At 43.8% G+C, this 27820-nt stretch overlaps 1 protein-coding gene and 1 pseudogene across 1 annotated transcript in view; one reads left to right on the top strand and one right to left on the bottom strand.

Annotated features, from left to right (window-relative positions):
- PEX14 (peroxisomal biogenesis factor 14) overlaps window positions 1-3407 on the bottom strand; it is a 419725-nt gene extending 416318 nt beyond the window's left edge. The window contains exon 1 of the mRNA XM_069241206.1: window positions 3266-3407. Coding sequence (XP_069097307.1) covers window positions 3266-3292 — 27 coding nt within the window. The 5' untranslated portion in view covers window positions 3293-3407. The remainder of the gene's footprint in view (window positions 1-3265) is intronic.
- An 897-nt stretch (window positions 3408-4304) lies between these two features.
- The window catches only part of LOC138301789 (DNA fragmentation factor subunit alpha-like), a 120743-nt pseudogene continuing 97227 nt past the window's right edge, over window positions 4305-27820 (top strand).

Genomic DNA, 27820 nt, shown 5'->3' with positions numbered 1-27820 from the left:
GTAAATGTATTACTTGGCAAGAGATTTGTGTACGGTGTGGTGATTCGCGCAGACGATTATTTTTTAGTTATCAGAGGATTGTTCATTTCTTGAGGTCTCATTATTCAGAAACTCATCCTGTGTTGTGGGTGCTTGTTAGGTCGAGCCCTTTGGGTATAGGCTGCTACGTAACCAAGGAGCACAGATGTGCCTGATGGCTTGCCTGGAGAAGCCTCGCAACGTCGGTTCTCTGAGGATGATTGGCAATTGATTTCCGTTTTAGGCCACAAAGCCTTAAAGGATGGCTAATTTAAAGAGAATGTTGTTCCTATCTCGGTGCATAGCGTATTATATCCCTGTGGCCAACCACAGAATGTTCCCCTTTTTAGAAGATCTGTGTTTTTGGTGCAAGCTGGAGGGCGCTGGGGCATGGCTTCATATTTTTTTACTCCTGCCCAAGACTGACACCCTCTTGGCATTATCTTTCTTTAGCCTTGAGTCAGGCTCTGGGAGTAGCCGTGGGAACCATTGCTGGTTCTTTTTGGTTTTACTAGCCAAGCGCAGAGCTACTGAGTGAGTAAACCTGCAAAATATTTCTCTCAATTGTGCTTTCTGTGGCCAGTTCACTGTTTCAACAACTTTGGCATACAGAACGTGTCCCACTGTATGAAGGCTGGTTAAAAAACATATACAAAAGAAGAAGGTTTTAGGGAGGCATATACTAAAAGGGTGGGGGCCTAAAGAGATTTCAGTAATCATGGCACAAACTCAACCTTTTATAAATTGGGGGGGGGGGGGGGGGGGGGGTGCTTTATGAATTATCTGAGTTACCAGCGTGGTATGGGAATAGTATTACTCTTGGTACTATGGAGTTAGTCTTCCCTATCTTGGTGGCACTTTTGCACAAGTTCACTTTAGTAGTACAGCAAGTTCATAGAATTATTCATCAATTTGATATGTTTGGATGGCATGGAAAGCCTATGTGACACTCCGGCCTGGCTTTTTGCGTGTTTTCTACTTTTTCTCTGATGCTTCTTTCTGCCTGGGCTCTGGTACCTCATGTCATAGATCACATATTAACCTCCTATTTCGTGTGTCTTTGTCTTTTAGGTGGTATTAGACTATGCTTTTTTCAGGACACCAGCACTTTAGTATTGGCTTATCAAGCACTCGTACTTGTTTACGTAAGCACATGTTCACTTTCATTCAATTTTGGGATTTTAGGATCTGGGGTTTTAGTGCACTATCTGGGCGTTTGGTATTGTTGCATACTAGAAATTTGGTGAAAAATGTTGCAGCAAGATATATTTTTATATTGTTAAACTATGCTGCACTGATGACGTTTGTCAATAGTAAAGTCTGACTAGTGTTTTCGGGATGTTTTAAGCTATTCTTATTCTGTGCATTGTATAATGTATACCATTTCTGCTCAATAAAAATATTTATTAAAAGAAAAAAAAGACTTTACTGTTTGGATACTGCATAATTACTTTGCACATTGCCCTAAGTTAAGCCTGTCTGTGCTGTATCATACCTACCTGCTTTTTGAGCTCAGGGTAATGTATTGACTTTGACGGTTTGTCCTGACAAGGGTTGAGATTATTCTTTATGGTGAGTAGTCACCCTTTCCAAATCACCATCCAATATCTTACAATCAACATCCCAGAGAACAATCCAACTACTGAGGAAGTTACGTCTGCAGCCTGGCAAGCGGCAGGCTCCAAGAATACTCTTGTACCACATAGTCTTGAAATCCTTAATGAAAATTAAGATGGACTACAGGTTTCCAGAAAGTGAGAGACTGACACTTTCAAGTTAGGCAACAGATCACACATTTATTAACCAGCTGGCAAAAAGACCACTAACACCAATTGAAAAATGGAGTATCACCAAAACAGAATGTAAATGCATATTCTGAAATATACAAAAGGACTGAACCACAACATACAAGCAGTCAAGACCTTTGGGCAGAAGAGGTGGAAACTATGAGGCTACTTGCAACAAAGTACTAGGATTATGCGTACCACAGCAAAAGTGACAGCTACAACTGTAACAGGGAATCTCTAAAAGTGACAATAACATATTGTGAGTACACAGCAGAGAGCGTACACTGGAGATAAGTCCAAAAATAAGGTGTAGTAAGTAAAACGTGGTGGTACCCTCCTTCAGCTACTATGGCATTGTCCCAAACCGAAAAAATACTGGGATGAGGTACTGGACAACAGAATTGATGTTCAAACTTCTTACAATATCAACATATATAAAACATGGTATAAGAGATAGACTACTGGCTGCGCTCTTCTAGGGGAAAGCTATTACCACTCTTCTTAAGGGCTGCCAAGCAAGTGCTCTTCTTACTGAGGAACAAGCAAGCTACCAATCCAAAGGTCCCGGGTATGCTGCGTATGGGAGCAAATTGGTGTAGAAAAGATCTCAGACACACTAGAACAGGGTTTCAGACATTATGGAGACCACGCTCACCCTTGTTACGGAAGGAGCTGGCGGTATAAAGAAATTAGGCGCTTTTAGAATTACAGCTCAGGCGCAAGTGAGGTCAAATCAAAGGGCTTAAATAGAAGGCAGAAGTGCCGCGGAATAAAACTGAAAGTATTATCAAAAACTAAACTGGGTCGAAAGCTCCTATTGTGTGTCCTGTCAAAGCGTAGAAACAAGGGTCAGATCTGAAATTAGAGTGGGAAAGAACGGGTTAAGGGTTGGTGTTTAACTCTTTAACATCTGTTAACATTTGCCCCGCAGGACTATGGCTGTAGGCGCGTGTGGGCACACTGCAGACCTCCTTAATAAAAAGAATTGTCCCACAATGCCAAAGACAAACGTTCAAGAAGCAACCAAATGTTCAAACTTAACCTGCATTTATCATGTCTTACGTGACCTTTGCTCTATTTAAACGCTGACTTTCATAGTTTGGCATGTGTTTTGGTTCATAGAGCCAGATTCCTGCCTCTGGATTCCTCTCGCCGCTAATTTTCCGGCTTGCCCGTATTGACAGGGGGTTAAGTGAGGCACAGGCTGGAAGAATAACGCAAGGAGCGATACGGAATCAGTAATGCAAAGGGAGCTTGGCCAATACAGGGCAGTGGTTTGAGCTACAGCGACGAACTGGCGGTTATAGAGACAGTCATGCAGGAGATCACGGAGCCAGGAGGTGCAGCAGTGAAAGTAGCGAATTGTTCAACTAACGTTTGGGCGGGAGTGTGAAGCACTTGGCGGTTCTCTTGCACAGGGGCATAACCACCCCCCACCATTTACTTTTCTACCTTCTCACCTGCCTCTGCTGCTCATTGGAGGCCATCTTCCCAGGCTGCACTAGTTCATTCTCGGCGCCCTTCACCCGCTAATGCAGACAGGAACAGTCAAGCGCCGAGTCATCTGGATCCTTCTACCTTTTCCATCATGCACACTGAACATGAAAACGGACTGCACCTGATGTTTATGCCAAAGCGCCATCTTGAAGAGGATCGAGTATCTGAAGTGAAGCGTGGAGTTGGCGAATAATGAACTTAACGCTGACTGTGTACCCCTTGAAGCACGCAATTTTTATCCCCCTCAACTAGTACCTCTTTATTTATTTTTTAAGGTGGGGGGGAGAGATTAGTTTTGTAGCCTCCCCGACTTTGACACACACCAAAGATGGTGGCCGTGTGCATGGTTCGTCTGGGAGCTGTAGTCCATGTCTCTCGTAGGAGTGCGGAAACGAGCCTAGGTCCCAGTGTTTGAGCTCGGAAGGGTGTATGCAGTGCTTGAAATGGGAAAATTAAAGTGCCGGTACTCTTAGCCAGAGTACCTGCTTGTTCCTGAGATGTATGTATGACAGTATTTGGTATCACAATTAGGGGCGGCGGTACGCAAAATTCCCAGGGAATTTACTTTCCTAGTAATCGGCATTAATGTCGGGGCAGTTTAAGCGGAAGAAAACTGAAATAAATTTTCTTTTACCTTTGAAAATTTATAGTCTTCTTGCTAAATATGGGAGTGTTTGCATTGTATGCGGATGGCTACTAAATAGGCGAAGGGTTTGAAGGAATATTTAGTGTATAGACATTCACCACGGCCCTGCAGTTAGTTAAGAACAGAAATAGTTGAGTCAAAGGTAGAGATTCTATGTCAGGACCGGAGGCTCGGATTATGCGGTCTCTTTCTTTTACTAAACTAGATTTTTTTTTAGTCACAGGTGTTTTCATGGGACATCAAGCTTGCGACAGAGAACATCGGGTAGCAAGCAGAAAGTAAGAGCGCTGTAGACGAGGGTACAGAAGGAATTGGAGGGGGTGCAGAGTACCGGGGGGGCACTGAATATTAAGGGCCATAGGGCAGTGGGATTAGAGGCGAATTAAACGATATTAGTGGTAGACGATAACGTGGCCCAGGAGTAGTGCGATAATTCTCAGCGAAAGCCAGGAGACAGAATGTATTTACAGTCATAGCGTGCTAGCAGTAAACTGGTTGCAGGTTACCCACAGTCCAGCTCTAATGATGGCGAACGCTGCTGGAGATGCCGACCGGCTCCACCTTAAGATGTGTAGGGTCAGCGCAAGAGCTGTTGGAGGCAGACATGGGGTGGCAGCTGCCAATCTGGGCGAACTGCAGAGGAAAGGTAAAGTGGGGTGAGGTGTTGGAGAAACTTTCGCCACCTGAAACACATGCACACCAGATGTGATACTGACACTATATCTCCCTGCCTTTCTGCAGTCACCTGTCTGTGGTTCTAGACAGTGAAGCCTGCCGGTTGTGGATACACATGAAGCATATTGCAAAAGTCAATAGCAGTGAACCGCCTCCAAAGAGAGGCTAAACAGATTTTAGAATTTCGGAGAGCACAGGGTGGTGTAACACCGCCCTATCTTTTCCGTATCAATGTAATTGCAGAAGGGAGTGTAGTATATATGTTCTGGTTTAATAATGTTATGATTTATTACTTGTGTTATTTTACTTTTGTTATTCTTTATTACACTGTGTTTAGTTTTGTTATTTATAAGTTCTTTCATCGTTAGGCAATTGGAACCCTGTTAGGTTCTAGAGCTTTGGGTACTCCGGCTTGTCATTTGCACTGAGATCTTTGTCCTGTGTGTACGTGCCTGTGCCTGCCGTGGACCCGTTAATAAAACTACGCATTTCCTTTTCTTCTTGCATACTCATCTTATTTTAAGAAGAAATACCTGCAATCTGACTTTCTACATTTGGTACCAGGAGTGGGGTAAAGATGTGATCATCGGAAAAGATCTACGGGTCCACCAACCAGCACTGGCTCTCTGCTCTTAGATCCGCTCAGGAACTTTCGCTGTGTTGAGGAGATTATTATTATAATTTTTTTTGTTCCTTAACACTGGAGTTTACGTGTGAACCCTGTTTATGGACCTATCATTTTACCGTTGGCCGTTTCTTCGGTACGCGAGCTCTCATCGAGGCTCGAGCACGATGGAACTGTAGACGAGCGCAGAGAGAGTGCTACGTCACACTGCGCGCTCTGAGTGGTGACGTCTAATGGCTGTGCGCTCTAAGGGGGTCATTCTAACTTCGGCGGGCGGCGGAGGCCGCCCGCCAAAGTTCCCCCGCCAGAATAACGCACCGCGGTCAGATGACCGCCGCGGTCATTCTGACTTTCCCGCTGGGCGGGCGGGCGACCGCCAAAAGGCCGCCCGCCCGCCCGCCCAGCGGGAAAGAACCACGAACAATGAAGCCGGCTCCGAATGGAGCCGGCGGAGTTGCTGGTGTGCAACGGGTGCAGTTGCACCCGTCGCGATTTTCAGTGTCTGCTTTGCAGACACTGAAAATCTTAATGGGGCCCTGTTAGGGGGCCCCTGCAGTGCCCATGCCAGAAGCATGGGCACTGCAGGGGCCCCCAGGGGCCCCACGACACCCGTTCCCGCCATCCTGTTTCTGGCGGTGAAAACGGTGAAAACCGCCAGAAACAGGATGGCGGGAAGGGGGTCGGAATCCCCATGGCGGCGCTGCTTGCAGCGCCGCAGTGTAGGATTCCCTGGGGCAGTGGGAAACCGGCGGGAAACCGCCGGTTTCCCTTTTCTGACCGCGGCTTTTCCGCCGCGGTCAGAATGGCCCCTGAAGCACCACCAGCCTGTTGGCGGTGCTTCCGCGGCACTATGCCCTGGCAGTTTACAACCGCCAGGGTCAGAATGACCGCCTAAGTGTTTGCGTTGCCTGGTTACCTAATTGCTTGTGTGCGGACGCTGCGTACACCTCGCCGGCTGCATCACGTTTATATTTCAGGCGGCTATACGCTTCCCAGGATGTTTATTTCTACATAAACTACACGCACTTGTGCGCACGTAAACTACACGCACATGCACATCGCGTTAAGTGTATTGCTCGGCGGCTGCTTACTGGAAGTTCCTACAGAGTTTGTTTATTTCATTCCAGCGAATTATTTGAAACATCGATAACTTCTTGATAAGACTGTGAGACTGTATTTATGCAATGTAAAACTTTTCTTTAAGACATATTTGTTTATGTAATACGTACAGATTTGGAATTTATTTTTGGGATTGCAAACTGAGCGACATGGCTTCAAATCAGTTAGTTGTTCAACCACCACCATTTTTACCAAAGGGAGGAAAACCAGATATCAAATGGACTGAGTGGTTAAGAATTTTTGAGAACTATTTGACTGCAATTGATGCCAATGATTTTCCTCCTGCTAGGAAATTAGCTCTTCTCTTCAATAATCTTGGTGTGGCTGGACAGCGCGTGTTTGATAATTCACCTCCTGTTTCCCCTCCCACGGAGGATAGCAGTGGAGGTGATAATGTGGTGTGGAATGTGTATGTTGAAGGGAAAGAAAGAATTAGGAAACAATTTTCTGACGAATCGAATGTGTTACTTGAAAGGTTTAATTTCGCTATGTGCAAACAAGCTGTAGATGAGTCGGTGGATGGATTTGTTGCCAATTTGCGTGTGCTTGCGGCAAAATGTGATTTTGGCATCATTGTGGATGTACACATCAGAGATCAGTTTGTGTTTCATTGTCATTCAAAAAAAATTCAAGAACTCTTGTTGGCATGTCGTAATCCTTCTTCGGATGAAACTGTTGACATTGCTAAGGCTGTTGAAAGGTCCATTGTTACATCCAAAGTAGTGTGTGGGCAAAATGAACATACTAGTATTAATCAAGTGCTTGAGGATACAGAAGTCTGTTATGTTAAGGAAAGGGTAGCGAGACAAAATATAATTTTTTTGTCATGTTTCCGATGTGGCTTGCGTAGTCGCATTAGTAGTAGCCAATCTTGCCCTGCTGTAGGTAAGAAATGCTTAAGGTGCCAAAAAATTGGTCATTTTCAAGCTGTTTGCAGACAATTTAATCGTAATCCCAGGCCAATTAATAGTGGAATGAGAGTGAAAGTCAATAGTATCTATACTCAGGATTAAAATGCAGTTCAAGAATGTGCGAGTAAATTATCCAATGTTGTTTTGACCATAGACATTCCTCCTTGTAGAGGAAGAGGTGTTATGAACATCAAAGGACCCATTTGCAAGGCAATTATTGACACTAAAGAAATTTCTGTCATGGCAGACTCTGGTGCACCAATTACTATATTAGCAGATGTAACTTATCATAAATATTGGCCAGCGACAAAAGTGTTACAACAATCAGACATTAGTCCCAAAGCCTTTGGTGATCATGATATTGATCTATTAGGATGTTTTCCTGCTACTTTGTCTATCTTAGGAAGGTGCACCGCGACTACAATTGATGTAGCATTGAATGGCAGAGACATTGCTGGATGGAAAGATTTGGCGAAATTGGGCATTATTCTTCACCCTGGATGTGATGACCCAATAACTTTGGGAGATATGCCTGTGGATGTAACTGAATTTAGTGTGTATAATATCTCCACTGATTTTGATGCTGAGTCATTTATAGCAAAGTTTCCCAGAGTATTTGCAGACAAAGTGGGCACAGTAAAGGGTTTTGAACATTGTATTAGAGTTAAAGATGGTGCTATTCCCATTTCACATAAAGTCAGACCTGTTCCTATCTCTGTAAGAGGACAATTGAAAGATCTGCTGGACAAATTAGTTAAAGATTGCATCATAGCTCCCACAGATTCATCAGAATGGATTTCGCCGGTTGTGCTTCCAAAGAAAAGAACGGTGATTTGAGGCTATGTGTGGACCTCAGGTCCTTAAATAAGAATATTATTGTAGATTGTCATCCTCTTCCACGCATACAAGAGTTAATTTCTAGTTTAGGTGCCTCGAAGATTTTTTCCACAATTAATTTGCGTTCTGCGTATCATCAGATTGCCCTTAGCGAGTGTTCTCAAGAACTCACCACATTTGTAACTCCTTTTGGCGCTTTCAAGTATCTTAGATTGCCCTTTGGTTTAGCGTCCGCAGCGAGTGTATTTCAGAAAACGAGGATTCGCTATTTGGTCATCTTAAAAACGTGTGTGCTTTTCAGGATGACATCTTAATACACACTGAGAGCATTGAAGAACATAGAATTCTACTTGACAAAAATTTTTCTATTCTTGAGAATTGCGGTATGACCATTAAAGGTGAGAAATGTAAATTTATGGTGAAAAGTGTAGAATATTTAGGGCATACTATTTCTGCGGAAGGCATTAGACCTAAACAGGGGAATTTAGAAGCTATTAAGGATGCTCCTTCTCCCACTAACAAGGATGAACTCCGCTCATTCCTTGGTTTGTGTGAGTATTACTCGCGATTTGTTGATGGATATGCCATGATAGTACAACCTCTCAGGTCTTTGTTGAAAAAGGGTAGTAAATTCATCTGGGATGAGCAAGCCAGTGGTGCGTTTGCTGCTATTAAACAAATTGTTTTGTCTGCTCCAGCTTTAAAATCTTTTATACCTTCAGCAAACTGTTTCATTACAGTGGATGCCAGTTTGAAAGGTTTACGAGCAGTGTTTGGCCAATGGGTTAATGGACAGGAACACACGGTTGCTTTTGTGTCCAGGGCTCTTTCTGAGGCTGAGAGCAATTATAGCAACATTGAAAGAGAGGCTCTAGCTTGTGCCTGGGCGGTGCATAAACATACATTTGAAGTACTCGTTGTACTTTATATACCGATCACAAACCTCTTGTCTTCCTTCTGGATGGTAATGGCTTGGAAAAGCTTCTGCCAGACTGGTAAGATTACTTTCAAAGCAACAAGAATACAATTTAGACGTTAGGTATTTATCTGGTGGAAAGAATGTTAGAGCCGATTGTCTTTCACGTTTACCTCTGCCGCTTTGTCAGTTGAATCCCGTTGATGAGGACACTGAATGTGTAGTGGGTACACTGGACATTGTTTCAGCATCAGACGGATTATTTACTGAGCAAGAATGGCACTCAGCTATGTCTAATGATTCCCTCTTGTTGGAAGTAATACATCATATTAAGCATGGTTGGCCCAATCGAAAGAAGTATGGAGGTGAACTGAACACATATTGTCAACTGGCTGCTGAACTTTCTTGGGAAAATGGTATATGCATGAGAGGTTCAGTTTGTGTTCCTCCGAGTGGCTTTAGTTCCAGATTGATAAAAGCGGCACAAGAGGTTCCGTTTGTGTTCCTCCGAGTGGCTTGAGATCCAGATTGATAAAAGCGGCACATGAAGGTCATCTTGGCATTTCAGCCACTTGCAGGAGGCTTAAAGAGAAGTACTGGTGGCCTAGTCTTGATAAGCATGTAACTGATTTTATTGATAAATGTGCCTTCTGTGTGGTGTCTAATAAACACTAGATGTGCCATACTAAGCCTCTGCATAATATTCCTCTTCCCAATAATGCTTGGGAAAGCTTAGCAATGGACTTCTCAGGTCTTTTTTACTTGTTACCCAAGGACATGAGGTACTTAATTGTTGCCATAGACTATTATTCCAAATGGATATACTATGAGTTTGTTGAACATGCTGACACAGACTCAGTAATTATGTTCTTGTCTCGTGTTTTCAATCTAGAGGGTGCACCCTCTGTGATCGTCACTGATAACGGTGTGCATTTTACATCTGCCAAGATGGAGAACTTTATGAAAAAGTTTAACATTAGACATTCATGAGTGGCATTGTATAGTGCAGCCTCCAATGGTCTAGTTGAAAGGGCTAACCGCTTTCTGAAAGAAGGCATTCAAACAGCTATAGCAACCACTCTGATGTGATGGAATTTTTGAAAGAGAAAGTCTGGGCATATTTGAATACCCCTCACTCTACTACTGGCTTTTCTCCTTTTGTCCTTCTTAGAGGTAGAGAATCCAGATCTCAGTTAGTGCAAGCCTGGATGACTTCCTTATGTAACAAAGATATGAATGTGGATGTGGAAGAATTAAGACAAAGAGTTTGTGAGAAACAGAGGGTGCAGAAACATAACTATGATGTCAAGAAAAATGTGAAGGATGTTATACTAAATGTGAATGATTGGGTTTTAATTAAAAAAAAACACATCAAATATGCAAAGGAGAATCAAAATTTTCTCTCCCGGTTAAAATAATCAAAGTTACGAAGACTTCTGTTTTGTTGGAGGGTAAAGGGCGGTGGAACAGAAACTGTGTGGTTCCTATATCTTTACCACAAACAAAGATTTTCCGAAGTGTATATGCAGGGAGGGAAGATGGTGCCAGTTTGGGTAGCACATTCATTGATGGTAGCACATTCATTGATGGTCTGAGGTTGAATCAGACGGAGAACAGTGGAACAAGTCACGAAGATCGTAGTCCTGAAGATGGTGGTGTTTCTACTCATATGGAGAACTCTCGTTATTATGATGATGGACTCAATACCACTTCAACATCGTTAGTAGTGGAACCTGTGTACACGCGCAGCCACAGACTTGTCAAAATTCCATCCAAGTTTAATGATTTCATATTAGGTTGAAATTTAGCTTTATTTGTTTGTTTTCGTTTGTAAGGAAGGAAGATGATGTAGTATATATGTATATGTACTGGTTTAATAATGTTATGATTTATTACTTGTGTTATTTTACTTTTGTTATTCTTCATTACACTGTGTTTATTTTTGTTATTTATAAGTTCTTTCATCGTTAGGCAATTGGAACCCTGTTAGGTTCTAGAGCTTTGGGTACCCCGGCTTGGCATTTGCACTGAGGTCTTCGTCCTGTGTGTACGTGCCTGTGGCTGCTGTGCACCCGTTAATAAAACTACGCATTTCCTTTTCTTCTTGCGTACTCATCTTATTTTAAGAAAAAATACCTGCAATCTGACTTCCTACAGGGAGTCTTCCCCACACTATGAATTCTGTGCACACAAGGCATCCTGCGCTAGTATTTGACCATTCATGTATAAAATTGTGCTGCTGGTGTGTAGACACAAATGGCAAACGTTGAATAAGAAGTAACTTGTTTTGCAGAGCCGGTTGCCTTTAGGTTATATTATCTATCTTTGAATATTGATAGACTGAAAGGGCCTATAAACAACAGGTTGCAAGCATATTGTTGTAGCAGATACATTGATCAACAGATATGTGCTTGGGCTTTACATGTTACAAAGCTGATATTGATGTTTTTTTTTTAAGGGGATTGGGGGGACAAGCCATTGTTTGCTCCAAAATGAGTTTTCAAAGGCTGACTCACTGATGTGCGGACATGTGACGAAACGTTTCATGTTGTCTCTTTTGTACCCCGAATGTTTATTCTGAATGCCGTGGCTACTGTAACCTGCAAGCCTGAATTGCAATCTGCTAGCGTAGAGATCCGCAAATTAGCTTTTCAGCCACCAATAGAAAGCTGTTAGGCAGTACCTCAGCCCCTACTAGAATATAACCTCTAGATTGTAAATATGCATTGGACTGTATAGGACATGTATGAATTTGGTGCCATAGAAAGATGCAGCATTTAATGTTTGAGCTGATTATCACACACAAACGGTCACCAATTTGTAACTACACCTACCGTCTGAGGTTTACATGCGTTTGCTGACTTCTAATGTTGTCATTTTTCATTGCAGTTTACACATAGCCTGGCTGTTCCATTTGTAGATCGTCAGTGTAGTGAATTATGATAGAACAGCTTGGTGTTTACATCCAGCTCAAGAAAATGTGGTCATATCAGACAAGGTCTACTTTAGTTGGGGAAAAACATTTATGAGTTTAAAAGGGTGTAAGGGTTCTTCTCTGTATACTATTGTACATTCTTATTTAATTGAGCGGGTATGAGTTATACAGGAGACCAGTACCTAGAGCTTACATCGTCTGCATTTTCTGCAGCTTGCCCTGTTATGTGGGACTACAACACCAAGACTCCAGACCAACGCCTTCAGGAGTGATAAATCCAGACTCTAAATTCTTCTTAGTGCCTCAAGATAATTAACTTTGTGTTGCGTGCTGTATCCTCAAACTGATTCAAACAATGTGTTGGGATAATAGAGGACCATATATCTGATACGTGCAAGCAAAAATAGTTTGGAATGTGGACACATAAATGGTTTCCACAGAAAATAAGGTTAACAGTCCTTTATTTTGAGCTGCCAAATATTCTTACTAGGTTGCCTACATTTGACAAGAAACTACTTTGGCTGATCAGCGCTTTGGCTTCACCTTGGAGGCCCTTTTGGCTTTTTTGGCACACATTGTCAATCTGTCCATTGACTGTCTGTCAACACCAAGAGAAATACCTCAAGGCTGAAAGGTGCTCTCACCCAACCTGCCCCCATGACAGCTGAGCACTAGCATATATAAATACGCCAATGATAAGGCTCTAATGTACGAAGTGAGAGCAGGACTATTTATGAGGGGCTTGGGACGAGCTATTAATGAAGGGTTAAGCAATGGCATATATGGAAAGTGAGTGTTAAGGTCTTTTATGCGAGTCCAAGACTGGGAAGTTTAGAGAGGCAGTGACAGGGCTATGCAGGAGATTAAGACCTTTGTACCGAGATCTGAGAACAAGCACAAACAAGGGCCTCAGAGGCTTTCTTCATCACAGCTGCCAAGGAAGGAGCAGACAAGGATGAAAGAACACAGGCTGTGGTCGTCACAGATTTCTATACCTGCCAACCTTCATTCCTGCCTTGATATGGTTTCATTAAAGTTATGTTATGTTAAGGACAATTTGTCGAAAGTAGGAGGGGCTTGCTCCAGAATAGGACTTAAATATAATACATAAGAGTTTAAACATGGCTCGTTTTTTGATGAGAAGCCAGTGGAGAGATATTAACCCCTTCGCTGCCAGGCCTTCTCCCCCTCAGGTGCCAAGCCTTTTTTTGGCTATTTGGGGCACTTCGCACTTAGACCCTCATAACTTTTTGCCCACATAAGCTACCCACACCAAATTTGTGTCCTTTTTTTCCAACATCCTAGGGATTCTAGAGGTACCCAGAGTTTGTGGGTTCCCCTGAAGGAGACCAAGAAAGTAGCCAAAATACAGCGAAAAGTTTTTTTTTTTTTTTTTTTTTCAAAGGGTGAAAAAGGGCTGTAGAAGAAGGCTTGTGGTTTTTTTCCCTGAGAATGGCATCAACAAAGTGCTTACTGTGGTAAAATCACCAGCTTCCAGGAACAGGCAGACTTGAATCAGAAAACCCAATTGTTCAACACAATTTTGGCATTTTACTGGACCATACCCCATTATACGTTTTTTTGTGTGCTTTCCGCGTCCTTCCAGTCAGTGACAGAAATGAGTGTGAAACCAATGCTGGATCCCAGACAGCTAAACATTTCTGAAAAGTAGACAACATTCTGAATTCAGCAATGGTTAATTTGTGTAGATCCTATAAGGGTTTCCTACAGAAAATACCAACTGAAATAAAAAACAGCCTTTTTTCTCTACATTTTGCTCTGTAACTTTTTCCTGCAATGTCAGATTTTTTAAAGCAATATACTGTTACGTCTGCTGGACTCTTTTGGTTGTGGATATATAGGGCTTGTAGGTTCATCAAGAACCCTAGGTACCCAGAGCCAATAAATGAGCTGCACCTTGCAGTGGGTTTTGCTTCTATACTGGGTATACAGCAATTAATTTGCTGAAATATAAAGAGTGAAAAATAGGTATCAAGAAAACCTTTGTATTTCCAAAATGGGCACAAGATAAGGTGTTGAGAAGCAGTGGTTATTTGCACATCTCTGAATTCCGGGGTGCCCATACTAGCAAGTGAATTACAGGGCATTTCTCAAATAGACGTCTTTTTTACACACTCTTACATTTGGAAGGAAAAAATGTAGAGAAAGACAAGGGGCAATAACACTTGTTCTGCTATTCTATATTCCCCCAAGTCTCCCGATAAAAATGGTACCTCGCTTGTGTGGGTAGGCCTAGCGCCTGCGACAGGAAATGCCCCAAAACACAACGTGGACACATCACATTTTCCCAAAGAAAACAGATGTGTTTTTTGAAAAGTGCCTACCTGTGGATTTTGGCTTCTAGCTCAGCCGGCACCTAGGGAAACCTACCAAACCTGTGCATTTTTGAAAACTAGACACCTAGGGGAATCCAAGATGGGGTGACTTGTGGGGCTCTCACCAGGTTCTGTTACCCAGAATCCCTTGCAAACCTCAAAATTTGGCTAAAAAAAACACTTTTTCCTCACATTTCGGTGACAGAAAGCTCTCGAATTTGAGAGGAGCCACAAATTTCCTTCCACCCAGCGTTCCCCCAAGTCTCCCTATAAAAATGATACCTCGCTTGTGTGGATAGGCCTAGTGCCCACGACAGGAAATGCCCCCAAACACAAGGTGGACACATCAAAATTATCAACAAAAAAAACCTAACTGTTTTTGTGAGGGGGGGAGATGGGGGCACTTGTGTTTTTGGTCCTGGGCTCAGTAGCCATATAGGGAAAACTACAAACCCAAAAATTTCTGAAAACTTGACACCCGAGGGAGTCCAGCGAGGTGTGACTTGCGTTGATTCCCCAGTGTTTTCTTACCCAGAATCCATTGCAAACGCCAAAATTTGGCTAAAAAACACTTTTTCTTTACATTTCGGTGACCGAAAGTGCTGGAACCTGAGAGGAGCCACAAATTTCCTTCCATCCAGCGTTCCCCAAGTCTCCCGATAAAAATGATACCTCACTTGAGTGGGTGGGCCAGGTGCCTGCAACAGAAAAAGGCCAAAAACCTGTAGAGATTGAAGGAATAGCACAGCGAGTTGATAAGCATATTTTTTAATTTTATACATCTTTAGGCTGACTCTACTCTGGGGACCCACACAAGTGAGGTGTCATTTTACTTGGGAGACTGAGGGGAACGCTGGGGAGTAGGAATTTTGTGCTGGAGCGGTGATCCTACAAACAAAAGTCAGGACAATATGCTTTTTTAAGCAAATTTTGAGGTTAGAAGAGGAGTCTGGGTAAGCAAATGTTGGGGGATCCACGCAAGCCACACCTCCCTGGACTCCTTGGGGTGTCTAGTTTTAAAAAATGCACAGGTTTGGTAGGTTTCCCTAGATGAAGGCCACACCCAGGACCAAAAACATAGGTGCCCCCTCCCCACTAAACACAGGTTGTTTTGTAATATATCATTTTGATGTGTCCACATACGCCTGTGATGTGCCAAACACTAAAATTGTGAAAAGAAATGCACTTAGGTTACATGAAAAAGACCCCTCACCCACCAACCAAGTTGGTGGCATGCTTCATCATCTGGGTCCCATATGAGACACCTAGCGTGTCACAAGAATGCTGTGACGCCTGATTACAGCGGAGCAGGTTTTGTCATTTTTACCACACATACTGGTTGGATTTGGCACGAGGGTGAGTGATGGTTCAGTAGATCAAATTTTATTAACAAGAGATTTCACAAAAGTGAAATGCACTGTTAATAACTGAAAGGCCAAAAAACTGAACCAATGACTCACAGCTCGTGAGCTGTAAAGCCGCGTCAAGGCACCAACCGTTTTACAGTCCATACACACATCTTTCATACATGGCATGCACAAGACCATTCACGCTGCCAGCCACGGGCCCAGCACATTACAACACTTGCATCGACACAGCGCCACTCAAGGGCCCATCACTTACATATGCCCACATGCCTGATACAGCAATCACACTAGCTGATGGGAGTGTGTGGACTGATGTTTGGCTGGCACCACCAGCCAAGTGCCACTCCACACACACCGCCAGCCAAGCGCCACTCCACGCACACCGCCAGCCAAGTGCTACTCCACGCACACCGCCAGCCAAGCGCCACTCCACACACACCGCCAGCTAAGTGCCACTCCACACACACCGCCAGCCAAGAGCCATCCCACGCTCACTGCCAGCCAAGCGCCACCCAACACTCACCGCCAGCCAAGCGCCACCCAACGCTCACCACCAGCCAAGCGCTATTCCACGCACACCGCCAGCCAAGCACCACTCCACACACACCGCCAGCCAAGCGCCACTACACGCACACCACCATCATTCTTTTTTGTTTATAAACAACAAAGAAACCACTAACTAATTATAAAATTCATTCTTTTTTGTTTATAAACAACAAAGAAACCACTAACTAATTATAAAATAAGTACAAAACTACAAACACAAAACCTCTAACTGACATGACAGTAATGCCAACCATGAAACTGAACCTATGAAAATATAAAATGGGCAGTTTACGCTCACTGTATTTCCCCCACAATTTTTTTTTGGAGGGGTAACTCTTGAAACAGCCGGCCACACACAGCCCAGGTTTTGAAGGGCAATCGGGGCAGTACATCCAGCTCTCTCTCTGGATACTTCTTCGGGCACATACTCTACATTTCTTAGTGGGCAAGTCTTTTTTGGGAGTGGGGGGAATGTGATCTGGAAAGTGGCGATCTTTCAATCTAGCCACATCCTCCACCACTGCTACTCTAGGAACTCTTACCTGTTCCATCTCAATAATTCTCTCTATCACTGACTCCTGCAATTTAACAAATTTCATCCTTGACTCAGATGAACAATCCTTGAACACAATAAAAGCATTAAAAGTTGCCAAATGAAATAAATGTAGGGCTAACTTTTTATACCACACGTAAGACTTACTAAGAGCAGTGTAAGGTTCCACCCTCTGATCTAATCTATCAACACCACCCATGTGCCTATTGTAGTCCAAAATGCACGCAGGTTTGCGCACTTCGGCAACCTGACCCCAAACAGTCATAGGTGAAGTACTCTCATCGTGGATGTTAGATAGCATGTACACATCCCTCCTGTCTGACAATTTCAGAGCTAGCAGCTCATTATTCCAGAAGGCACTGCACTGTCCCCTCTCAAGTTTTTTACAGACAAGCTCCCTTGGATAGCCTTTCTGGTTAGAACGGATTGTGCCACAAGTAACAGTGTCCACTCTAAACAACTCCTTAAACAACTGCACTCCAGTGTAGAAATTATCTACGTACAAATGGTGACCTCTGTTAAACAGTCGTCTACCAAGTTCTCACACAATTTTCTCGCTAACTCCAAAAGTGGGTGGACACCCAGGAAGGTCAGTACTGGAATCCCTACCAGTGTAGACCTGTGTAATTATATACGTATCCTGTACTACTTTCTGACAGCATATACAGTTTAATTCCATACCGTGCCCTCTTACTAGGAATGTACTGCTTAAAAACGAAACGCCCCTTGAAAAGGACCAAAGACTCGTCCACACTTATCTCTTTGCATGGAACATAGACCTCTGAAAACCGATCTACAAAATGATCAAGGACAGGCCTAATCTTAAAAAGACGGTCACAATCAGGGTGATCTCGAAGCAAGGCTAAATCATTGTCTACAAAATGCAGCATACAAAGAAGAAGAAAAATAGCGATTACGAGTCATAGTTGCAGGAAATATAGCCGTTGCCATCAAGGGACTAGTAGACCAATAAGATGCCAGTGACGGCTTTCTTATCAACCCCATCAAAAAAATCGAACCCAAAAACCTTTTCATCTCTTCTGGATATGTGGGAACCCACTGAGTAGCTCTAGAATGAGGCCTAAGTCTGGCAGCGTTGTCCCTCAAATATTGCTCCACATACAAATTAGTCTGCTCAACAATCTCTTCCAAAAATACATCGTCCATAAACAAGTGAAAGAAATTGACAGGCAAAAAGTTTTCCATATTGACTCTACACCCTGGGAGACCAGTAAATGCAGGTAACTGTGGCTGCTCCATGTTTGGGGCAATCCAGGTGTCAGGTCTTCTAATGGGAAACCCTTCAGCCCCAGGCTGCTGCACTCTTGGCACATAAATGTCCTCCTCTAAAACAGGTCCTTCCTCTGCACCGAGAGTGGCTTCCTCATCAGAAGAATCCTCTCGGACAGAAAACTCACTGCCAGAATCTCTCACTTCCTCCTCCGCCTCAGATGCAGAGTCAGTCTCATAATCATGGTCAGAAGACGACTCAAAAAGCACGCCAACAACTTGCTGAGCGGTCACTCTGCGGCTAGCCATGATTTTTTGTAACAACAAATGGATTGCCTACAACAACCAACACTAAAATAAGTAATAAACAAAGTGTAGCTTTATCACAAAGAGTTATGTACTAAAAAACGATACCACTCACTTGCCTGAAAAAGCTACTCACCAGCAACTACTCTGCACAGACACAGATATCCCACTAAAAAGAACAAAAGAAAATTAGACATATGACAACACAAATATCATTGTGCTCAAATCTAAGGACAATTTCACACACAATCCTGCATTTAGTACACCACCTACAAACATTTCATTCATGCATGTCAACAATACTCCTTTGGTGTAAATTGATTTTACTTACCTAAAACATACAACTATGGAAACCGCAGGACAACTACTGCCAAAACCACAAGTATCCTCAGAAAAGGAAGCAAAAGCTTTGAACTAGAAACTGTTATAATCACAAATACAAATACTTTGCCAGATGACAAACACCCCGCCACCAAGAACTTAAAAATTGGCCCTGGTGCCTAAGAGGCTTCTGCCCCCTTTGGGGGGCAGAAATGGCCAACAGCTCTGTACCCTGTGTGGGGGGCGGCCCTTGCGAAAGGGGGCACCCCAGCACAAAAAAACTAACTAATTTCCCTCACGTCGTGGGGGCAGATAGGCCTAAAAAAAATAGCACAAACTGCCCCCAAGGGGAGCAGAAATGGCCATCAGTAATGTGCCCCCCTTCGGGGGACGACCCTTGTCAAAGGGGGCGGCCCCAGCACACAAAAACCAAAGGGAACCAAAAAAAATATCTGACATCTCAGTGCCTTCTGCCCCCTGTCGGGGCAGATGGGCCTAAAAAAATAGATGGCCAATACTAATTTCCTCCCTTTGGGGGGGCGACCCTTGCCAAAGGTTTTCCCCCCACCCCCACACAAAACACACACACACGCACACACACACAGGATCCCTGGTGTCTAAGTGGATTCTGCCCCCTTGGGGGCAGATGGGCGTAAACAAAATAGGCCGATCTGCCCCCAAGGGGGTTAGAAATGGCCAATAGCTCTGTGCCTCCTTTAGGGAGCGACCCTTGCCAAAGGGGGTACCCCAGCACAAAACAAAAAAAGGGGAACAAAAAAAATCCCTGGCGTATTGGTGGTTTCTGCCCCCCTTGGGCAGATGGGCCTAAAACAAATAGGCCCATCTGCCCCCAAGAGGGGCAGAAATGGCCAATACTAATTTCCCCCCTTTGGAGGGCGACCCTTTCCCCCAAGACACAAAACACACACACCACACAATCCCTGGGGCCTAGTGGGTTTCGACCCCCCTGGATGCGAGATCGACCAAAAACATGGACGATCTAGCCCCGGGGGGAGGCGAAACATATACAAAAAATATTGTCCCCGGGGCAGTGACCCTTGCCTAAGGGGTCACTGCCCAAATACTTCAACAAAAAATCCCTGGTTGTCTAGTGGGTTTCGACCCCACCCTCCTGGGGGCAGATCGGCCGAAAAAACAACCGATCTGCCTCAGTGGGGGCTGAACCAGGATTTATTATTGCCACCCAGGGGAGCGACGCTTGCCCAAGGGGTCGCTCCCCAAAATAAAATTGAAATTAAATCCCTGGTGCCTAATATAGCAAGCAAGAGGTTAATAGGGAAAGGATAGACTGTAAATTGGGGGTTAACGTAGGTTGCGATGGAGTCCAAGGGGGAAAGTTGTAGTCCTATGGGCTGCAGTGTTCTACACCACCTGCAGTTTGGCTAAGAGAGAATAATTTGCTGCTGCCTAGAAGGCATTGGCATAATCCAGGTAAATGACTACCAGTGGTTGAATAAGGGTCTTTCTTGTGTGAAGTGGAATCCACTGAAACACCTTTTTCAGCATAAGCAATAGACCGAACAGGAACTGCTCTTTCATGGATAGGCGATCATCAATAAAGATACCCAGGTTCTTGACTAACGCTTTAGGTTGAGGGGGAAGCCTGGTACTAATTGCCACCAATCATCAGATCAACAATCCTGAGCTTTCCCAAATAACACTATCTCTGTCTTGTCGCCATATAGATGTTTTTACTTACCACATCCGCTAGTAAGTTGGCTTCACTCTAAAGAAGGAGTAAAAACTCCCCAGTGAGAACAAGAAAAAGACTTGTAGTGCTTTTTATTTACGTTTTAGAACGACAGCTTTCCCTCACCTCAGGGTATATTCATCAGGTGTTTCTGTGAGCTGGAGAACCATACCAAGCTGCTAGATTTTTTTCTTGTTGTGTGCACCACCTTATTTGTGGAGGTCTAGTTTGACTTTCGAGCTTGTAGTGTTTGCTTTCTTAGCAGAATATTGTGCTGTCCCTGTATCAGCAAACGTCATGAGGGCCAACATGTTGTGGTACTTCAGCTTTCATGTTAGTTATTTTGCAAATGGTTCGCTTTGCACATCCTCAGAAACGTTCTCTGTTCTGTTTTATCTTCTCATGACATTTCTTTGCTGTGTGTGCATCTTCATTTACTGTGCCAGCTCTATCTGCAGATTTCTGGACTGTCTCAGCTTAGTCTACATAACCACTAAACTGCCTTTGCTGTCTGTGTTTTTTTCTCCTCTATATATATATCCTTCCACACAATGCCTGATCTAGATAGGGTACGGCAACATGGACTGTGTACTTTGTGCCTGCTTCTGGTCCAAGAACACTGCCTAGCACAGCCTGTACTTTTTGTATGCCCTCTTTGTCTTCCTATGTGTGTATGTTCTCAGGTGCAGTCTGACCGACTTACTGTGTTTGGTATTTCTTTCTTGCAGTGTTGGAGCTACTGCCCTTATCACAGCCTATCACCTTGGTACTGGAGGAGATTGGCACCATTGTGGATGATGAAGACTACTTCCTGTGTTTACCTTCGAACACCAAGTTTGTGGCTCTTAGTGGAAACCAGACATGGACACCAATGTCTCCTGGTACATATGTGATTGCTTGTCAATAGATGAAAGCATCATATTTTTGGCTGAGATACTGCTGATGCCTTGTAGGAAAGTGCCACTGTTGGCATTGTTACCCTCCCTCCACACTTTTTGAATAGTGTTGATGCCAACTTAGACTGAAAGTGTGCTGGGACCCTGCTAACCACTCCCTAGCACCAGTTTTCTTTCCCTAAAACTGCACCTTTGTTTCCACAATTGACACAGCCCTGGCAGGCAGTTACGTCCCTGATAAAAGGTACCCATGGTACCAAGGCCCCTGTGGTCAGGGAAGGTCTCTAAGGGCTGCAGAGTGTATTATGCCACCCTAGGGGACCCCTCACTCAGCCCATGCAGACTGCCTTGTAGCTTGTGGGTGCTGGTGGGGAGAAAAAGACCAAGATGAAATGACATTCCGCTCAGGGTGCCATGACCACAGCCCACTGCCTGTGGCGTAGGTATGTCACCCCTCTAGCAGGCCTTATAGCCCTACTATACTACAGACGAGGGCATAGCTGCATGAGCAATACCCCCTACAGTGTTTAAGTCCATTCTTAGACATTGTAAGTGCAGTGTAGCCATATTGAGTATATGGTCTGGGAGTTTGTCATTACGAACTTCACAGCTCCATAATGGCTATACCGAATACTGGGAAGTTTGGTATCAAACTTCTCAGCACAACACTAATGCCAGTGTGGGATTTATTGAAAAATGCACACAAAGGGCATCTTAGAGATGCCCCCTGTATGTTAGCCCAACTACTAGTGTAGGACTGACCGGTCTGTGCCAGCCTGCCACTTTCAGAAAAGTTTCTGACCACATGGGGTGAGTGCCTTTGTGCACTCTGTGGTCAGAAACAAAGCCTGCCCTTGGTGGAGGTGCTTCACACCTCCCCCTGCAGGAACTGTAACACTTGGCGGTGAGCTCAAGCCTCGGGTTACAGTGCCCCAGGGCACTCCAGCTAGTGGAGATGCCCACCCCCCGGACAAAGCCCCAGATTTGGTGGCAAAACCGGCAGGAAAATTAGGGAAAACAAGGAGGAGTGTCCAGAGCAGAGGTGACCTCCTCCCTGTAGAATTCTCCATCTTGATTTGAAGGACAAGGACTAATAGGGATAGGAATGTGACCCCTCCCCAAAGGGAGGAGGCACAAGGAGGGTGTAGCCACCCTCAGGGACAGCAGCCATTGACTTCTGACCTCTAACATGCCCCTAAATCTAGGGTTTAAGGGCCTCCCTGAACCCAGCTTACTAGATTCCTGGCAACCTACAAGAAGAAGAAGAAGGACTGCTAAGCTTAAAACCCCAGCAGAGAAGAAGGAAGGCAACTGCTTTGGCCCCAGCCCTACCGGCCTGTCTTGTGCTTCAAAGAACCTGCAAGAAGACCATCGATGCATCCGGCGGACCCAGCAACCTCTGCCAACTGCAGAGGACTGCCCTGCACCCAAAAGGACCAAGAACTCACGAGGACAGCGGCTCTGACTAAAAGAAACTTACAACTAAGGACTCCCACATCACTCCAGATGCGTGACTCCTGACACCTGGGCACCCAACGCCCACGGCCCTTGTCCCAGTGGTCCATCCAGCAAGAAAAGGTCCCCAGGCGATTGCTAGCAAGACCCTTGCCTGGGTTGACCACTCAAACCCCCCCACAACGACACCTGCAGAGGGAATGCCGAGGACCCCACACCACACCCCCGCACAAGAGCTCCGGACAAAGATATCCAATGCCTAAAGGACACACTGCACCCGCAGCCCCCATGCCTTGGAGAAACCGACACCTGGTGCCTCATCGTTCAGTAGGCAGCCCTCCTTCTTATCCGACCAGTGGTGTGCCCGAGACACCCCCCCTCGACCCTGCCTGCAGCCTCTGAGTGACCTCTGGGGTCTCCCCATAGAGCTCAACTAATGACATCTCTCAAAATATTAACAGACTTAGGTCGGGGTAATCCCTTAATATTCTATGGATAACCACGCTTTGCCAGTGTGTTTTTGCCTTTGTAAATCACCACGCAGACTATTACACTCTGCTACAGTACTCACCAAGCCTTTTTAGAAATATTTTCTGTTGTAAAACTGTTTTATTCCTCCCAGTTTTCCTTCAACAAATGTCATAAATGCTAGTGACGAGTCTGTGTATGAATTTCCAAGTGACATGGACTAATAATGTGCTTGATGTTCATAATCAATTTAACCAACCGACCTCTAGTAGTGAATGTGACTGTTTTGGTTCTGATTGATTACACTGCATTCATGGTGTCTGCTTTACCACTTTATTAGTAGTGACCGCTTTCGGCATGCTACTTCTCAAGGGGCCCCCCATGTACCAAGGGATGGTAAGCATATTGTCTTATGTTTTTACACAACTGGTTACTACACACTGTTGTGTCACGGGTGTCCTTCCTTATTTTTCCATGTGTTTTGATCATAATGATTTGTTTGTATTTTTCTAGGGCGACCATTAGAGGTTTCTGACAATTAGTGAACTTCAATGTAAGTGACTATATGATTTGTTTGACATTTTTGCAAACTTTCGGTAATATAGACAGGAGAAGTCTTATTATGTATTGGTCCTGAAGAAGCGTCATAGGATCTTGTGAGACCACTGTACGCGAAACATGTTGACCATGTCCTAGGAGCCCGACGATAATCTCCTTAAGCTTCAACACCATGCAGAAAGTGGTTGAGCATTATTCCTCATTTTACACTTTCCTTCTGTTTTTAATCTTGGTCCCGGTCTTATTCCATTGATTAATTAAATTGACTCGCTCCTATTAAGACTGGGAACCAATTTTAGCTTTCACTCTCCTGCCAGGATTAGCGCCTGACTGCAACACCAGGTCTTGTAGTGTCCGCTACCACGGCTGCTACCTAAAAGATCTCCGGCAAAGAGACCCCTTACGGGGAGCCCGTCAGACATTGCAGCGCCGGTCTGACAAGGAGCTACCCGATTATGAAGCATGACATCCTCTCTGATGTGTGAGGGCTCTTGCTCCTGAACTTTAATGTTCCTCTAATGATTATATTTTTCCATTTGGGACAGTGTACACCCTTTTTTGTATGTCTCCCCATAGACCTGCATTGGAAACCCGATGTCCTATTTGCACCCTGCATCCAGCCATCCCTGGGCCGCTGAGGGTGTGTTTTTGGTGCCTACTTGTGGCCCCTCCCGTGCTGTTCTAAACCCCCCTGGTCTGCCCTCCGAGGGCAGGTGCTTACCTGCTGTCTGACTAGATTCCGAGTACCCCTATCACCATAGCGGCCCACGTTAATTTGGTTCTTTTTTTACCTTTGCACCTGACCGGCCCCATGTTGCCAGTGGTGGGTGTTTGGGGTTAGCTTTAACCCCCAACAACGGACTCCCTAAATCCCTGAGATAAGAACTGTAAGCTGAATACTTACCTGTAAAACTGTACTATCTTTTCTTCCCCCAGGAGCTGTTGAAAGTTGCAGTGTCCACTTTTAAAATAGCTTTTTGCCATTTTAAGAAAAACTGTACACATTGTCGATTCTATTCAAAGTCCTGAATATATATATATATGCAAAGTACCTTTTCATTTTATGTACTTACCTGCAAACTGAATCTTGTGGCTCTACAAATAAATCAACAAAACATATTTTTCTATATAAAATCCTATTGGTCTGGAGTTAAGTCATTTAGTGTGTGTTTCTTCTATCACTTGTATGGGTACAACAAATGCTTAACACTACCCTCTGATAAGCCTAACTGCTCGACCACACTACCACAATTCGAGCAATAGTTTTATCTATTTCAGCCTCTGTCAAGCCTCTAGGGAACCCCTGGACGCTGTGCACACTATATCTCATTTTGATATAGTATATACAGAGCCAGCTTCCTACATGCTTTAAGATTTGTACCTAGACCATCTTGTTCATGCTTACTGTGAGGGGAGTTTCCCTCGGTTACTTGCTTTTTCTCTCTAGACACTGTGGAAGGCTCCCTCCTCGGAGCACATGCGAGTCCCAAGCTATTCCATCAGGCCATACTGCTGATATCCTTTGCGTCTAACTATGAAGCTGAAAATAAAAGTAATGTGTTTCACTCGGTTTTTCTGCATGGTGCTCCACAACTGTCAACATGTTTTGTAATACAGCTCGAGTCTTTGAAACCATGTTTTCAGTTTTCTATGAGATCCTAGTTTTTGTGTTAGAGGTTAGGAAAAATGTTTTCATTATCTTAGAAGAATTCACTCACAATGTTTATGAACTTTCTTTGTGCAGAGAGAGGTCAATAGGTCGTCCAGGGATGCTCATTTACATATTTTGCTGATTCCCGCAAATACTTAAAAAAAAAAACATGTAAAATTGAGGTCCAGTTAACACTACTTCACAAAAGTGCTGATACCGCCCCCTTTAAAGATAGTGTTTATGCTGGATTTGTGCTGCCAAGCTTCTTTGTCTTTGTGCCACAGCCATAGTTAATTTCACAATCACAAACTTAAATAAATTGCTCAAATGCCCAAACACCATATAAACCCTTAAACCGATCACATATTGCCTCGTTATTGTTCTTTTTTTCCTTTCCTAATTTGTGTGAGGTTTGGTATTGGTAACAACGGCATTCATTTAGGAGTATAAAGGTACTAGCGCAAAAGAGAGTGACGAGGGCCTTTCTACCTGTTTGCAGGTGCTTGACTGCATTAGTTCAACCATACCTCTAATCCTTAGTGAAAGTTTGGAGTGCCTCCTCTGTGTTCAACACAAAACCTCTAGATAAAGACTGTGCCTCTCAAGGCATGAACACAGCTCATGTATCTTCAGCAGCTGTGGATGAATTAGACTCCCCAAACATGCCACGGTGGAAGCAGTTGGCTGCATAGCTGAAATGTGACTTATCCCAAATCATTCTTCTGTCTGAAGAAGATCTCCAGGTACTGGTATAGATATCCCTAACACTTAAGCTAAAACAGGACACAGAGAGGTGGTGGGTGTTGATGACAGAAGGAGTTGTGATATTAAAAAAAGGAAGGCAAGTTGTGAACCGAATGGAATCCCCTTTTTATTGTGAGCCCAAAAAACTGCGTTCTTGGCTACTACACTGTGCTTCTGTTAAAACTGACAAAATGAATTCACTTGTATACATGGCTAACTCCAGAAATATGCACAAGCAAAATGTTTGATGCATACGTCTTGTTGCTTACATACTGACGGTGGCTACTTTGAAGCATGCACTAGCCTAACACACAACACACTCATAGACAAACCAAATAGGGTGATTATTAAATCATCTAAGCACATACAGTTCTGAAGCTTTTGTAAGCTAGAAAATGCCAACGTTCTAGTAAATTCTAAAACTCTTATGTTCAAGCTGCAGTGAAAGTCCTGTTAACACTCCTCGAACAAACTTACAGATGTAAACAGTCTTGGAACTAAAATCAAGGAAACATAAAAGTATAAGCTGGTTAAATGTGGTTAAACTTCTATTGAAATGGACCATCTCTGAGCACTTAACTGAGGAGGCTTAACATAAATGAGCCTATTTAGTGGAGATTCATGCAGTATGTTAGTGCTCCAAAAAGTGAAGAGGGAAATGATTGGGGCAGAAGATGCTCAAGGACTAGTAGTCCTTGGAAATGGGCAGCAAGCGGGTTAGTAGGCATCTGGACTATAATCAGCAGCATGCACTCAAGTCATACTGTAAGATCATAAGTGGTGTTTGCCGTGCTGCAGCAGCAGAAGGTGGGGGAAAAGAGATACACGGCACATATCGCAACAGGAACCACCTTCACAGCAGTCCGTACATGGTCATTAGCACCCTGGGCATTTGCAAGATCTTGTCTGTGCTCAGCACAAGTTCAGCATGCAGAATTATGCAGGCATCGCTTAGCCACGGTGATTCTTCTAAGCCTTATATTTGAGGTATCGAAGATACACCTGGTTCCTGTGTAGGAAATGCAAGTGAGGCTATGGGCATGGCTTGTGTTTCCATAAATTCTCAATACCCAAATCCAAACTTGATCCAAAAGCGACCCAAGTGTCTCCTGAGTTTGAAGATATACATTTACTTTAAAAAATAATCTAACCTAGGCCACCTGAAGCTAAATGTTATTTATGGCCAGCTGCCATACTATTGTCCGTAGGTAAAAACCATTGTTCCTAGGAGGCCTAGAAGCCCATCATCCATAACTTCTATATATTGACAGGAACCATTATACAATTACATGTCATAGAGGTCTTAGATTGATACTCAAATATTATATTTTATTTTTGCAAGGTTAAGCTTTCAAACATAATTTTGTAAAACGTCTAAAATACTATACGAAATTCCACCAACCCACTGAGTACACAAATACTGCGCAAGGGGCTGCACTGATCTTTCTTGAAAGAAAGTAATATATTTTAGCACATGCTGAATTATTGTTCTGGTAATAAAAGTACAGTTTTAAAGTGTACCTTAAACACATTCCCTTGGGCATATAAATGATATCCACGTGCCACTGAGGATGTATTCAAATTAAACCTAAATACCAAAAAAGTTCATATTTACTGCAAGTAAAGATTTTTAATTCTTAAAATATTACTCCAAAAAGAACACCCTTATGTTGACCTGTATACATCAGAACAGAATCTCATGTTAAAAAGGG

This window comes from Pleurodeles waltl, chromosome 6, assembly GCF_031143425.1.
Source record: "Pleurodeles waltl isolate 20211129_DDA chromosome 6, aPleWal1.hap1.20221129, whole genome shotgun sequence".
Classification (NCBI taxonomy): domain Eukaryota; kingdom Metazoa; phylum Chordata; class Amphibia; order Caudata; family Salamandridae; genus Pleurodeles; species Pleurodeles waltl.
The sequence above is the reverse complement of the archived record's forward strand: the minus strand, read 5'-3'. Positions and strand labels throughout refer to the sequence as shown.